This window comes from Indicator indicator, chromosome 1 (genome assembly GCF_027791375.1).
Source record: "Indicator indicator isolate 239-I01 chromosome 1, UM_Iind_1.1, whole genome shotgun sequence".
NCBI classification, from domain to species: domain Eukaryota; kingdom Metazoa; phylum Chordata; class Aves; order Piciformes; family Indicatoridae; genus Indicator; species Indicator indicator.
Window position 1 is genome coordinate 129,018,717 of NC_072010.1, and position 15,747 is coordinate 129,034,463.

Below are 15,747 nucleotides of genomic sequence, written 5' to 3' on the forward strand. Positions count from 1 at the left end.
GGCTGGCTGCTTGGTTTTACCCCGCAGTGGAGAGCGGGGAGGGAACGATTTATAAACCTTATTTTCAGTGGTGCCTGGGCCTGCCTGTGCTGGTTGGCCAACCCGGGCAGCAAACTGGTTGAGCTGGTATCGAGTGTGAACGCCTCACTCCGAGCCCTTATATAGGCATGGTACCTATTAAGGTCCCTCCTCGTTGCTTGGTGAATACAACTTCTAATTTCCGAGAGCGAAGGGGTGTGTGAGATGTGGTAGCTGTTGCAGTGGATGTAGGTCTGTGTGGTGTGGTATTGGGTCCCCCAGCACCATGAGATGTTAGGTACAAGACTGGTTGGTGGTCATGCCCTTAGCTCTTGTAAAGGTGTTAGGCATGACCTCTGACTGGTTGGATGTATGACATGACTGGTGATTAAGGTGTTAGGCAGCTGCTCCTTACACTTTTCCCTTAATTATCTCACATGAACCTTTGCTTTGTGGATGGCAAACCATTTATACCTAGGGCATAAGAGGGAATTAATTTCCCTCTTGTCCTAAGCCACTGTAGTTTCTAAAAGCAGGTTTACAACTGCTTTGGGAGATAAGGAAGTATTATTATCCAAAATCTATGGGAGTAGGAAGATGAATCCAAATCTTTGACTTCTCTGAGGTAACACTGTGTGGGAAGCCAAGTAGGGAGCTGGGAACACCTGCGTTTGCTTTGCCTTGCCCAGCTCTCATGCTCAGCAGTCACAGCTCCTCCTGTAAGCTGTTTGCAGTTGAGCAGTCAGGCACTTCTGGGTCTTGGATCTCCATTTTTTTCATGCTTCATATGGAAGAGATGGGAGAGAAACGATGTTCAGGATTTATATTTGTAATTTTTTTGGTCTCCTCTCTCAAGCATAAGGAAATCTGCCCAATATTCTCTTGCACTCTTCCCAGATGTTTTCCTTCATGTGTTTTTCTAGCATACGCTTTCTAACTTGGGAGGCAAATGTTGGGGGGGGGGGGGAAGCTTTGCTCATTCTGTAGACCAGGACACCATCTATTTTTCACCCCTTGCAGGATTTGGAATCCGTAGAAAAGGCAGCATGTGGTATTATTAGAGATGGTATCAGATGGGTCATGTGTTGTCAAGCATGGACAGTCACAGACTGGTGTAATCACTTGTGGTCAAGTATCGACATTTGAACACTGATGACCAAGTTAGATTGGTTCCAGCCTAATCTGTTATTGCATTTGAATTGGCTGCTAGAAGGTAATGTGGTGTAAAAGATTGTCCTTGTGTCTGGTGTGTTTAACAGACAGTGATGTGGGTGGGGTTTGGATCAGTTGCAGCAGAGAATGAGACACTTTTTTTGTCTGGGAGCCAATTTAAACCAATTTTGTAGCAAGCACAACAGCTACTAATGCAGATTGTTAGCATGGATGTGGGCACGACACCCTCTTAAATTCACATGTGGGTCTTGGAGCCCTCATCTTGTTCATAGGGACAGGAACAATCTTAACTTCCATGTTCCAAAGTAAAATGCTCTTTCCTAACAGTGTTGCCCCCCAAGAGGGGCTGATGGCTGTAGCCATTATTCCCCCTTTGCAAACATTGTAGTTGTCTGGCAGCATCTGAGTCTTGATCTCTAGGGTTCTCCACTGCTAGGATGGCAGTGAAAGTGAAGCATCAGATTTAGTGTGTCCATCACTTCAGACTGCCTGCCCAGATCAAGCTGTAACAAGCAAGCCTGTGGTAAGGACAGTTATTTGCATCTCTTAACAGCTAGGGAAGAGGCAAAAAGGAGCAAAATCCTGTGGCACAGGAGATATTTGAGGAGCTCAAGTGCCAAAAATCTCAAGACACCAAAAATCCAAGGCATGGGAATAGGGATGCTGCAACCTGCTACAACCAAAATGTAGATGTTATTTACCACTACCGTCTGTAGGAAAAGTAACAACTAAATTACATTTGAAGGACAAGCTGCTCAGTATTGAATCTCCCTTCTTCCCTTTTGCTGCCCACTGACATTTGTTCAGCTGTTTTGAGAGACTGAAATACTGACAGGCTTTTAGAGCAAAAGGGATTATTTTTTTTTCTTCTTATAGTAAAAGTTTGTCAACCTTAAAAAGATTTAAGAAAAAAGTGTTGTAGCCAACTTAGACTGTATATCCCAAAGATGATAAAAGCCTCAAAGATGATTAAAGGAGTGGAAGATCTGCCTTATGAGGAGAGACTGAGGGAGCTGGGGCTCTAGCTTGGAGAGGAGGAGCCTGAGGAGTGACCTCATGCATGTTTATGAAGGTGTTCAGGGCAGTGTGGGGAGGATGGAGCCAGGCTCTGCTAAGGGATGTCCAATGACAGGACAAGGGGCAATGGGTGGAAGCTGAGGCATAGGAAGCTCCATGTGAACACAAGGAAGAATTTTTTCACTGTGAGGGTGATAGAACACTGGAACAGGCTGCCCAGTGGGGGTTGTGGAGTCTCCTTCTCTGGAGATATTCAAGACCCACCCGGATGTGTTCCTGTGTGACCTACTCCAGGTGCTCCTGCTCTAGCAGGGGGGTTGGACTGGATGAACTTTGAGGTCCCTTCTGGCCCCTAACATTCTGTGATTCTGTGAAAACCAGTTTCTGTGAAAGGAATTCATGGGTGCATTGCTTTAAAATACTGTGTGAGTTTTTCTCCATAGCAGTGCTTTTCCAACTGATTTCTTGTTTACTCAAATGATTTTAAGTATGCTTACATTCTTTTTTTATGGGTTTGGTACTATTTATTTTCTTTCATACCTCGTTGTTCAAGGTTATTTATCCCCAAGGTTAACTTACGTGCTGGTGGACAGCAGGTTCTCCATGGAAGAACAATGTGTCCTTGGGTCCAAGAGAGCCAATGGGATCCTGGGATGCATCAAGAAAGGTGAGTCCAGCAGGGCTAGGGAAGTTCTTCTGCCTCTCTACTCTGCCCTGCTGAGACCACACCTGCAATACTGCATCCAGTTTTGGGCTCCCCAGTTCAAGAAAGACAGAGATCTGCTGGAGAGAATCCAACAGAGAGCCAAAAGGATGCTTAGGGGACTTGAGCATCTCCCCTGGGAAGAGAGACTGAGAGCCCTGGGGCTGTTTAGTGTGGAGAAGAGAAGGCTGAGAGGGGATCTGATCAATGTCTATCAATAGCTGAGGGGTGGGGGTCAAGTGGAAGGGGCCAGGCTCTTTTGGGTGGTGTGCAGTAATAAGACAAGGAAAAACAGGTTCAAACTTGAACAGAGAAGATTTCAGCTCAACATGAGGAGAAACGTCTTTACAGTGAGGTTGACAGAGCCCTGGAACAGGCTGCCCAGGGGGGTTGTGGAGTCTCCTTCTCTGGAGCCTTTCCAAACCCACCTGGATGCATTCCTGTGCAGACTCCCCTGGGTGCTCCTGCTCTGGCAGAGGGTTGGACCTGATGATCTCTGGAGGTCCCTTCCAGCCTCTGATACACTGTGATACTGGGCTGCTTCTCATGTGATGATACCATTTGCAAATATTTCTTTTAGTTCAGAGCAATTGAATATGCTACATCCTCTCCAGGTTATTTTAAATGCTGTAACGATTACAGACTTTGCCTCTGTCCTTTCACCAAAAAAAAATAGTCAGAACGCTTTCCAATTAATTGTCATTAAGTTGCAGTGAAGAAAAAGTCTCTTGCCTTTGAATTCCAAGATTGCAGAAATAGAAGGTGTATCACTTGAAATACATGCTAGGAAAGTAAAACCTGATCTAGTTGAGGATGTCCCTGCTCACTGCAGGGGGGTTGGACTAGATGACCTTTAGAGGTCCCTTCCAACCTGGGTGATTCTATGATACTGCCTGTGTAGGTTCTCTGATGGGAATCAGTGCATATAAGAACATGGTTTCCCCAATATACTTGTGGGAAAAAAAAAAAAGTGACTTGAAATCTTGGCTAATCACAGAGATATTTTACAGCACAGCATTAGCCTAGACTGGGTTGAGATACCCTTCACTGTATTTGTCTGCGCAGTGATGGATGATGATGCACAGGGTTTTAAAGATAAGAGGTAAGTTTCACAAAGTGGAAATTTATCTAACAATTAAAATGGAAAAAAAACCCAAACCCTTCTATGATTTATTATTTAAAATAACATAACATTTGCCAGACTTCATGGCTGTCATTGAGCTCATTCAAACTTAGCTTTCTGTTCTTCATTTGTACCATGAAACTGTCAAAGCCCTAAAACCCTATTACTCTTTGGGGGTCTGAATGTTGTAAGGATCTTAAAGTACTTCTCCTTGCGGTCAAGTGGTAATCAAAACATTTCTCCTTTGGAGTGGTCTTGTGTGTTCTGTCTATGTACAGCTGTAATGCTTACACATTTCAAGCTTTCTGCAGATGTAATGAATTTAATATATTAAAATTCCTCTTGGTCACATCTGCAGTAGTTGCATTTTGTCCTAACTATTTAATACCTGTGTTGTCTGCCATACGAAGCCTTGTGAAGGATGTGCTTGTTTCTGTTCATTATTTGCATATCTCACTTTTCCTTACTGAATGCCAACTCAAACTGGAAATATTTTGCCCTAAATTCTGGGACATCAGTTTCTCTTTCATGCTTGAATATCTGGAGGGTTTTGCTACTGCTTCTATGTGTGTCAGTTTTCCTTTGATCAAGAAGAAGCTGATTGATTTTGTGGTGTGAAGGTGCTGCTGACAAATATCTTCCTCACTGAGATTGATAAAACATTTCTGTGATCTTTGCACAGGCTTAACTTTAGCAGGTAGGTTTCTCTTTGCTTTGCAGCTTCTGTTCAGGGAGAATGTCCAAAGTAATGATCACTAGAGGTAGTATCACACAGAATCACAGAATGTTAGGCGTTGGAAAGGACCTTAGATTGTTTAGTCCAACCTCCCTGTTGGAGCAGGAGCACCTAGAGCAGCTCACACAGGAACGCAGCCAGCTGGGTTTGGAATGTCTCCAGAGAAGGAGACTCCACAACCTTTCTGGGCATCCTGCTCCAGTGCTCTGCCACCCTCACAGGGAAAAGATTTCTCTTCCGTTCCCATGGTATCTCCTCTGCTCCAGCTGGCACCCAGTGCTCCTTGTGCTGTCCTTGGCCATCCCTGAGCAGAGCCTGGCTCTGTCCTCCTGACACTGCCCTGCACATCTTTATCAACCGCAGTGAGGGTACCCCTCAGGCTCCTCTGCTGCAAGTTCAAGAGCCTCAGCTCCAAAGTAGTGATGACTAGAAGAAGTATCCCCCATGATGTTCAGGCTTTGCACAGTTATGGTAGCTGTTTGCTTCCAAGTTATTTTGCTTTACGTTATTCTCAGTGTGCCAACAACTGTTTCTTCACTGTGGTTTCATGTTATTTTTCTTGGTATAAATAAAGGTACCAGTAGTAAACCAACCTCTTACTAGTATTTTGCTTATGTTAATTTAAATTCCTTTGCAATGTGCAGTTTTGTCTGTGCCAGTGTTACATGTATGTGCTTTCCTAGTTGTGATTTTTAATAAACAAAACAAACTGTAGAGTTTATCCTGAGGTATTTAGAAATTATACCTGAGGTTTCAATAGGATAAGAAAATAATGTCTTGGATAAAAATGGATGATAGTATGTTTCAGTTTGTGGATGCCACTGTAAATGCATCTCAAAAATAGTGAAAGAAAATAGTAGGATATCAGTAGTAGATCTGATTGGTTTGTCTGTTTTAGTGCCAGATGATGGAGGATGTATTGTGGTTTTATTTCAATGGAAATATGCCTTGCTTGTTTCAGTCCCTCTGAATTACCAAATTACTTGGCTCATGACAAGCAGCAAAGTGTTTATTCAAATAATTCTAGTTTGCAATTAACTTTGGTTGGAGGTGTGGTAGAATACTGAGATTCTTAATGTAGCTTTGATTAAAAAAAAAAAAAGGAAGGGCAAGATACACATTTGACTAAGGTGCAGCATGCCTGGATTTGTTGTCTGCTGCAGGAGTGCTGAAGGGGCTCTTCTCCTTCCCCTGCTGCTTTTTCACTTCAGCAGTAAATCAAGTGATAAGTGAAAGAGTACTCCAGAACGAGTAAACTTGGTTATGGAGTTGGAATACAATTCCAATACACAATTATATTTTAAGAAAAAATAAATCTAATTCTGAAAAAACTCCAGATTTATGAAATAAAATGGGTTTGTAATGGGTTTTTGTTTCGTTGGTTGGTTTTGGTTGGTTGGGTTTTTTTCTATGCTCCGAAGTAGGCTGAATGGCAGTTTGCACCAAAAGGGCTTTTCCTTTTCACTCCAGAGAACCACAGAATGTTAGGGCTTGGAAGGTACCTTTGAAAGATCATCAGGTCCAACCCTGCCAGAGCCCAAGCACCCAGGGCAGGTCACACAGGAACACATCCAGGTGGGTTTGGAATGTCTCCAGAGAAAGATTCCACAGCCTCTCTGGGCAGCCTGTTCCAGGCCTCTGCCACCCTCACAGGGAAAAAGTTTTTTCCTTATATTCCCATGGAACCTCCTCTATTCCAAACTGCACCCAGTGCCTCTTGTGCTGTCCTTGGACATCCCAGAGCAGAGCCTGGCTCTGTCTTCCCCACACTGCCCTGCACATCTTTATCCCCAGCAGTGAGGGCACTCCTCAGGCTCCTCTGCTGGAAGCTCAAGAGCCCCAACTCCTTCAGCCTTTCCTCAGCAGGGAGATGTTCCACTCCCTCCAGCCTCTTTGTGGCTCTGCACTGGATTCTCACAAGCAGTTCCCTGAGGTCTTTCTGGACCTGAGGGGCCAGAACTGGACACAGTATTCCAAATGTGGCCTCATCAGGGCAGAGTAGAGGGGCAGGAGAATCTCTCCCAATATAGTAACCACAGCCCTTCTAATCTGCTCCAGGATGCTCTTGGCCTTCTTGGCCACAAGGGCACATTGCTGCCTCCTGGTCATCCTTCTGTCCACCAGGAGCACCAAGGTCCAAAACAGGACAATACTGCAATGGTTATCCATACGTCATTCCTGTGAGTTTTACATATTTTAAGTGAAGTGTTTTAATTTCCCTTCCCTCAGGAGGGTGGTGTCATCTAATGGGAAGTGCTTTTCTTCTCTTGCTGGTCATTTTCACTCTCTCCATAGTTCTGAATGGGGCACCTGTGTGTGTGTAGAGACCCACCTTGTGTCAAGGGAGGGAGACCTCAGAGAGAGGACTGGAAAACTGCAGTTGTGGCTGTTAACATATTGGTGAAGAGTAAGCCAATTATAGCTTCCAAAATAAATGATCTTTTCCCCAATATGCTTAATGGTCTGTTAATAGATGTTAGTATTTCCATTGTATTTCTTGGGTTTAATAGCATGAAGTGCTGTGGTTGTAAGTAAACATGGGCATTATCAACACTCAGAGGAAGTGATTTAATAGTGCAGTGAAATAAATCCTTTGGCATAAATAGGGTTTGGATGAGGTTCTGGACAAGGATGCTGGATTGCAGGGTCATGATCCACAATGTGTTTCACGGCTCTGTGAGGCCAAGTTATGGCACTGAATGAAAATGTTTCAGTGGTGCACAGGGAAGAGGTTGTTTGGAGAAAGTATGCAGAAAGGTTGGATTTTTGTAGCCTTATCAAGTTGTGGAACTGAAAGAAAATCCAAAGAAGAAAATAACTGCACAGATGGAAGCATTTTGGATTTAAATTGAAGGAGAATAGATTTAGATTGAATCTTAGGAAGAAATTCCTCACTACGAGGGTGGCAAGGCTCTGGAATGGATTGTCCAGAAAAGTTGTGGATGCCTCCTCCCTGGAGATATTCAAGGCCAGGTTGGATGGGACCTTGAGCAACCTGGTCTAGTGTAGAGGTGTCCCTGCCCATGGTAGGGAGGTTGGAGTAGATGATCTCTAGGGTCTCTTCCAGCATAGGCCATTCTGTGATTCTATGATTTGCATGCATGGGAAGGGTGGCCTAACTTTCATAATACTTGCTATTTTCTAAGGGCATTTTTGCAGTGTTTTCCTTTTTTGGATTTAGCTTTTTTCCCTTTTTTTTTTTTTTTTTTAATCTCTGATCTTACACCATAATCACTCTCTTTATCCACTCTGCCTTTAAATCTCTTACTACCAAAGGGTGTCTTAAAAAGAACAGGAGGGCAGCCATTCTTGGATTCTTAATGTGCATTTTATGTGATAAAGTTGTTCAAAATGATGTGACAGTGGAACTGGAAGTCATATTACACAGTACAAGCACATCCACTTTCAAATCCAATTCTTGTCATGATTGGTTCGTTTGTAATGCTGAAGACAAACGGAAGACTGTGAAAGAAGCCTTCATGATACCAAGGTTCCTTGTAATGAATGCTCCCTAAAGCATAGTGACAAGCTTGCAGGCCCTGTAGCAACTCAAAAGGTGTTTAAAATAGCACAGTAATGCTCTTGGAAGACTGCTGAATTCTCTGTTGATGTAAAAACTCTGCAAGCCATAGATCTGCCGATAACGGTAGCCCCGTGCTGTTGATAAACTGACATCCTGCTAGGTTAACTCTTGAATGTTTATGTTGGCATTTTATTTTTCTCTCCAATGGTGTTTTCCCTTTTTTTCATCCACTCACCCTCACCTAAAAGATCCTAAGAATGTCCACTTAAGTCAAGAGCAACAGGATCTCCTTCAGTGCTGTGTCTTCCCTGGTGACTAGAGGTGGCATTGAGGGTAGAGTGTAAAATGACAGCAGACGTGCACTATGCTTCCTAGTGTCCCACAAAGTACAGCTCCAGGAGCTAGAGATGTATCCAGAAGACCTGGTTGTATTTTTCCATGTATCCATATTCCCATACTCTAGCCTGCTTCTTGCTCCAACTTCAGGATTGCTCTCAATGTAGTAATTCATTCTGCTCTGTCTGGCTTTGGGAGCAGAGGGAGAGAAAAACATGATGCTAAGGAGGAGGGGAGGTCCATCAGATGGGCTCTGGTAGAAATTGACCTCTCACCAGCTTACCTGCCTCTTGCAGTGGGAGCCCAAAGGGCTGAAGTAGCTCTTATTTTTTTATTGTGGTAGCTGCAGGGGAGGCAAGCAAACCTGGAACAGGAAAAAGGTGCAAGGAAGAGAAAATGCATTCCATGATATTTAGCTTCTGCTTCAGGCATTACTATTTAGAAACAGAATCATCATATCAAAGAGCTCTTTGAAAATCAAAGGTAACAAAACCCCAAACAGGCTAAGGAATGTTTTCCTGTTCTTCACAGCAGCTCTCAGTTAACACCTGTTGCAGTATGATACACTTCCTTAACTTACAGACCCAGAGAAGTAGAGGGGCAGAAGTCCTCAAGGTTTTCTGATGGCTGTTTTGCACTGGAATCAATCCAGATGTCCCCTGGTGATGTACATACTGAGAAACTTGGCTCAAAACTCTTATGGTATCAGGTAGTGCTTGAAAGATGTAATTTTCTTATTCTGATCTTCAGTCTCAATGGCTGAGGATTGCTGGAGCTGATTCTGGGAAGCAGCATTTCAGTCTAGTCATATTGTACATTCCTTCATAAAACTGGACAGCTGAAAACTTCCAAGATAGTTATTTCATATTCCTGTGATAGTTTTCTGTTCAGCAGCTAAAAGCTAGCTTGAATTCCAACTAGATTTGAATGCAGTCAGCCTTCCCTTTTTGTTTCCAGCCACATAATCCAGACCACTACTTCATACCTTGCCAGAATCAACCTAATCTGTTCTTCTTCATCTCATTCAGTTCAAAGGTGGTTTCAGCATTGTCTGGCAGATGCTAACTACTCTCTAGAGGGAACAGCGAAATATTTATTTGTAGGTAGAGCTTTGAGTAACAACCATTCAGTATACAGGTCTGGGGTCTTTGGGAATTTAGTTTGATGTGGTTTACACACACTTGTAAGGGCTGATGGTGGCAGGTTTGTAGAGAGAAAACAGCTAACACTGCTTTGATAAGGTGGTCTAGGATTTTGCTCCTGATTCTGAATTTACCCAAGCATGTAACATTGAGGTACTCTACCTCTAAGTCTTCAGCTGTTCCATCTGGCACAAAAATGTCTTCGTCTTCTGGTGTAGTTGACTTTATCCTTTTTGGTCAGAACTGTTCAGTGAATCAGTAAAAAGACACCAAAAGCAAAGACAAAATGCTAGTGTCTTACAGTTAGCTGATATTCTTGCCTGTACACAGAAGCAACACCAAAATCTTGTTTGGGTGCAAATGCCATTTGTGTTCTCATGTAAGAAGTGTGGATGCTGAATCTTCTCTTTCTTTGTTGGTGTTGGTAGCATTAATCCTTCTCAGTGAGGGAGGGCATGTGGGTATAATTGGCTTGGATGGTATACCTGTAATTTGCTTCAGCCTGTTGTCTGCTATCCCTGGAAAATCCATTCTTCTTGCTGCTGTCAAGTTAAGGATAGTGGGAGCCCCTCTTTGTGAGTGCAAAGACCTGCTCTTCCTTTTTGCTGACTTTCTTCTTACAGACACAGGAAGGGGTTTGGCTTTTGCTGCAGCTGACTCCTCTTCCCTCCCAAAATACTGACTGGCTTCTTAAGACATCTCAATCTACTTATCCCTCTCCTCTTCACTTGCTGTGGGTAGGCAGGTTTGTCAAGTCCTGACTCTGTTTTGATTTGTATCCACGTGTGAAACAAAATTCAGGCAGAGTGCAGCATCTCTTTGCCAGTGCTGACTTTCAGCAGAGCTACTTTCTGTTGCCACTGTCAAACAAAAGCCTTTTCTTGTACAGGTGTGTCCTGACCTTTGATCTGACCACAGTTAGTCTGTATCTAATCAGTCCTGTTTAAGGAGCCTTCTGCTAAGAGTGCTTCATCTGATGAATGCACCTTTCCAGTGAGGCAAGGCTTGGGCCCAGATAAACTTTTATTAGCCCAACCAGTTAAGGTCCAAACAAGCAAACTTTCTTGCCCATTGATCTGGAAAAAAAGAGAAACTGACTATTGGTTCATGGCATGTGGAAGTGGGGAGAGGAGAAAAGTGGATGGAGAAGCCTTGAGGATCACTTGGCTGGCAGCAGTGAGCCCTTTGCTTTTGCAGAGGCACAGACTGCTGTGACCCAGCCTTTTATATTGGGCTGTGATCTTTTGCTTTGCTATGGGTGTGCTACAGTGTGGCAGCTGCACCTTAGAGTGCTTCTGTTCAACTCAAGGAAGGTTCTAGATAAGCACCAGTCAGGAAGGAGAGAACAGGAGTTCAACTGTCTGAATACTTTGTAAGGTATTGCAGTATGATTCCTGGGTTTACAGAGGGGATGCTGCTCTTACATTTCAAGAAATAATTGACTAGATGAATTGAAGACAAACCTCCTGGGGTACAGAACAAAGTGTGGAATAAGCAACTGTGGTGTTCTAGTATTACCATTGATGGGTTTGGGATTTTTGTGCTCATGTCAGAAACTGCCACAGTTCTTCACTTCCTCTAATGTAGCAACTGTGATTAGTAAATAAACGTGTAAAGGTGAAATTCCAGATTGGCAAAGAAAATGAAAGCTGGTATTAAAAAACCAAAAATTCTTCAGAAAAATCAGCCTTTTGGGTATTTCTTTCCTATCAGCATGTTTGATCCAGGGTGCACACACTTAGATCTGATTTAAAAGCAAGTAAGCCAAGAGAATATCACTGATTTGGAGCATTGCTGCATCCAGTTTGCAGATAAATTGGAGATAAATGACACTACTGGTTAGCTTCCATGAAAAACACAGCACAGTCTCCTCTTTCCTTCCTTTGAGTGCATCTTTTGTCAAGGAAGTGAAAATGTCATCCCTAACGCTGTTAGCAGGTGTTGGCTTTTCTGTTCTGAGCCTGGTGGGATTTATGGCACTGCACTGCAATAACATCAGGAGCTAGACAGCAGGCAAGCATCTTACTGTGGGGCTTTCTGCAAGGGCTCTGCACATGGGGACTTTGCTGGTGTGGAGAGCACCTGGAGGAAGTGTAGAGGAACAGGACCTGGGAGACAGAAGGATGACCAGGAGCTAGCAATGTGCCTTTGTGGCCAACACTAGAGGCATTCTGGGATGGGTTAGGAGTGTGGTTAAGAGAGGTTCTCTTCCCTCTCTACTCTGCCCTGGTGAGGCCACATCTAGGATATTGTGTCCAGTTCTGAATCCACCAGTTCAAGAACCACCTCAGGGAACTGCTTGAGAGAGTCCAGTCCAGTACAGCACAGAGCCACACAGATGCTGCAGGCAGTGGAACATCTCACTGTGAGGCCAGGCTGAGGGAGCTGGGGCTTGGAGCCTGGGGCAGAGGAGCCTGAGGGCTGCCCTCATTCCTATTGATAAAGATGTGCAGGGCAGTGTGGGGAGGACAGAGCCAGGCTCTGCTCAGGGCTGGCCAAGGACAGCACAGGGAGCACTGGGTGCCAGCTGGAGCAGAGGAGGTGCCATGGAAACAGAAGGGAAAACTCTTTCCATGTGAGGGTGTCAGAGCCCTGGAAGAGGCTGACCAGAGAGGTTGTGGAGTCTCCTTCTCTGGAGACATTCCAAACCCACCTTTGTTCTCTAGGTGCTCCTGTTCTGGCAGGGGGATTGGACTGGATGATCTTTTGAGGTTCCTTCCAACTTCTAACATTCTGTAACTCTGTGACAGGCTTCTAAGGTTTCTGTAGTAGAAGGGCATTTAACAATGTCAAGTCTATTGTGTCAGTAAAGCACTAGCAGCTTGGCTGTGGTTTTTTTATAAGATTTTAATGGAGTATTTTAGGGTTAACAGGGAGTAGAAGAGATCTTGCTGCCACCTACAGCATCACCAAATGTCAGATCTATTCCTAGCACAGATGTGTGCTGTCCTTCAGTGTTGCAGGATTTAAGATAGTTATGGATATGCAGTAGTTATCTGGAAACTCCTCACCTTTCTCTCGCTTAGCTGAGCTGCACTCCTCATCAGGAGCCAAAACTGGAACCCACTCTGAGACTTACATGCACAAGGGTAAATTTGTTTCTGCAGCTTTGAAGGCAAAGGGAATATCTAAGGCCATGCAGAACTGCTTGGGTTCACATTTAAGAGTTTTCAATCTCATTATAAAACTGTTGTTGCTATTTAGGCTTGGTTTATTTCACTGGATGAAAATTACAAGGCAGCATAAATAAAGGAAGGAAAGTTAATGTCCTCTTTGGAGTGTTGTGTAAAATATTCTTTGAATATAGTCTGTATTGTCATCTCCTACACAGTGTGCCTGCTAAGTGTAAAGAAGTAGCAGCTCCTTTAACACTTTGCTTGTAGCACAAGGGTATGTGCTTTTAAAAATGGTTGGCAGAGCAGCAAACTGCAGAGAGGAGGAGGTTTGTTTTTGTGCACAGCACACAGACATGTAGGAGGTGGATAATTTAATCCAGGGTGAGATACTGAGAAAGGTAGAGATTTCCTTGCTACTTTCACATCTCATGATTTAAAATACAGCTAGTTGAAAAGTCTGTAGTAGTGCTGTTTGGTTGAGAGTGGTAGACAAATGTGTGAGGAGGGAAAGTGTGCCAAAACATTTAGAATGCTGTCCTCATACAGCTGTGGAGGCAGAGGGTATGCTACAGAGAGGTGCAAGTGGAAACAGAACACTGCAGGAAGAGTTGAAAGTAGCAATCATGGAACTACTGTTTGTTCTAAGAGTGGAAGTCTTAAATGATATGGGGACAGGCTGAGAGAGTTGGGGCTGTTCAGCCTGGAGAAGGGAGGGAGGGGTTCCAGGGAGCCCTTAGAGCAGCCTTCCAGTACCTGAAGGAGGCCTACAAGAAAGCTGGGAAGGGACTTTTTATAAGGGCTTGTAGTGATGGGATGAGAGGGAATGGAGTGAATCTGGAGATCAGGAAGAAATTCTTTAGAGGGCGGTGAGACACTGCAACAGGTTGCCCAGGGAGGTCATGGATGCCCCTCCTTGGAGGTGTTGAAGCCAGGTTGGAAGACGCCTTGAGCAACCTGGGCTAGTGGAAGGTGTCCCTGTCCATGGCAGGGGTGTTGGAACCAGGGGATCTTTAAGATTCCTTCCAACCCAAAGTATTTGATGTATCTGTGACCAATGCAAGCCACAGCTGAAGTAGCATGCACAGTGTGGACAACTTTGGTATCAATAATAAGGAAGTAATCAATCCACTCTTCATTTTTCTGTAGAAGCTTATAGGTTTTCCTGAAAACAAACAAAATGTCTGCTTCAGATATACAGGGGCCGGTTCTGACACATTGTTCAGTGTTTTTTTTTGTGCAGCTGCCTGTTATCTGAAGAAGAGTATCAGTGAAGGGAAGAGGTAGGAAGCTCATACTGATGTTTTATTGTGGAGAACAACCAAGACAAGACTGCAGTTATTTATGTAACCCCTAACAATCGATTGGTATTGTTTTCCTTAAGCCTTCTCATGATGCATTGATTTAGTTTTTCCTTCCAGCTTGAGTACCCTACTGTAAAAAATCATTAGTTGAAGCCACTAACTCATGACATTTGCTCTGTTGTTTCCCTTTCTGCTTAGCTGACTAAATGAGGTTTGAGTTTTGCAAAGAAGATATCATTTGCTAATCAGTGCCCGTGACTTGATTCCCTAGAAGGATGTAGGGCTTTGCAAATTCCTTGAATTGAAAATTCAAACAAAAAGTAGGTGGATGTGCTGGTTTGGTTCATAGAGGTATTGACTAACAGAGAATGGAGCTTAGCATTTTAGTGGCAAAGCTCTGAAAAGTTGTGGAGGAATAAACAAGAAGTGAATCTGTTCAGCATGCTTCTCGCGACAGGATTAAGAATTTATCATAGAATGGTTTGGGTTGGAAGGGACCTCTAAAGGTCATCCAGTCCAACCTCCCTGCAGTCAGTAGCGATGTCCTCTACTAGATCAGGCTGCTCATAGCCTTGTCCAGCCTGACCTTGAAGATCTCCAGGGATGAGGTCTCAACTACCTCCCTGGGCAACCTGTTGCAGTGTTCCACCACCCTCATGGTGCAGAACTATCATCCAATCTAAGTGTTCCTAGCATCCAATCTAAGTCTCCTCTTCTGTAATTTCAAACCAGAGGATGGTGGAACATTGCAACAGGTTGTCCAGGGAGGTAGTTGAGACCCCATCCCTGGAGATAATCAGGGTGAGGCTTGACAGGGCTCTGGGCAAACTAATCTAGTGGAGGATGTCCCTGTTGACTGCAGAGGGGGTTGGAGATCCCTTCCAACCCAAACCATTCTGTGATTCTATGATTTTCTCCAGCTATTTCTGCCATTCATAGTAAGTTACTCATCAAAACATCTCATTGCTAAGGTTTTGTTTACAGAAGGATTTTGAATTCCAGACACCTGGGTAAAATTTTAACCCATGCTTAACAAAGAATGGCATGCATTAAAGAATAAACAGGATCCACATATTCTTCTTCTGTGAAGAAACAGAGAGCAATTCATCGATTTTTTTTTAGTTTATTTTCCCCCCCTCATAGTCCTATTATTTATTTATTTATCAATGTGGAAACAGAAGGGTTTTGCATATTGATTTTTATCTTTACTCAGATCTCTACTTTCATAAAAGAGTTTTTTTAGAGGAGCATCCTGCTGCTGATAGATGATTGTGGAGAAAATCGATGTATGAGGCTGTGTACCGGAACAGCTGTTAGATGTGTTGGCTTAAAAATCCTTCCTGCATGTAAGCAAGAAGGAAAATGCAGTTTGGTAGGCTTATTCATAGATAGGTTTTGGTTGGGAGGGACCTTAAAGGTCATATACATCAATCCTCCCTACCATGGGCAGGGACACCTTCCACCAGTCCAGGTTGTTTAAGGCCTCATCCAGTCTGGCCTTGAACACCTCCAGGGAGAGGCATTCACAACGCCCATGGGAAACCTTTTCCTATGTCTCA

At 43.8% G+C, this 15,747-nt stretch overlaps 1 protein-coding gene across 1 annotated transcript in view; it reads left to right on the forward strand.

Moving 5' to 3' along the window:
• The first annotated feature begins 3,978 nt into the window (after window positions 1-3,978).
• Window positions 3,979-15,747, forward strand: part of MAP7D2 (MAP7 domain containing 2) — a 77,254-nt gene continuing 65,485 nt past the window's right edge. The window contains exon 1 of the mRNA XM_054396425.1: window positions 3,979-4,013. Coding sequence (XP_054252400.1) covers window positions 3,979-4,013 — 35 coding nt within the window. The remainder of the gene's footprint in view (window positions 4,014-15,747) is intronic.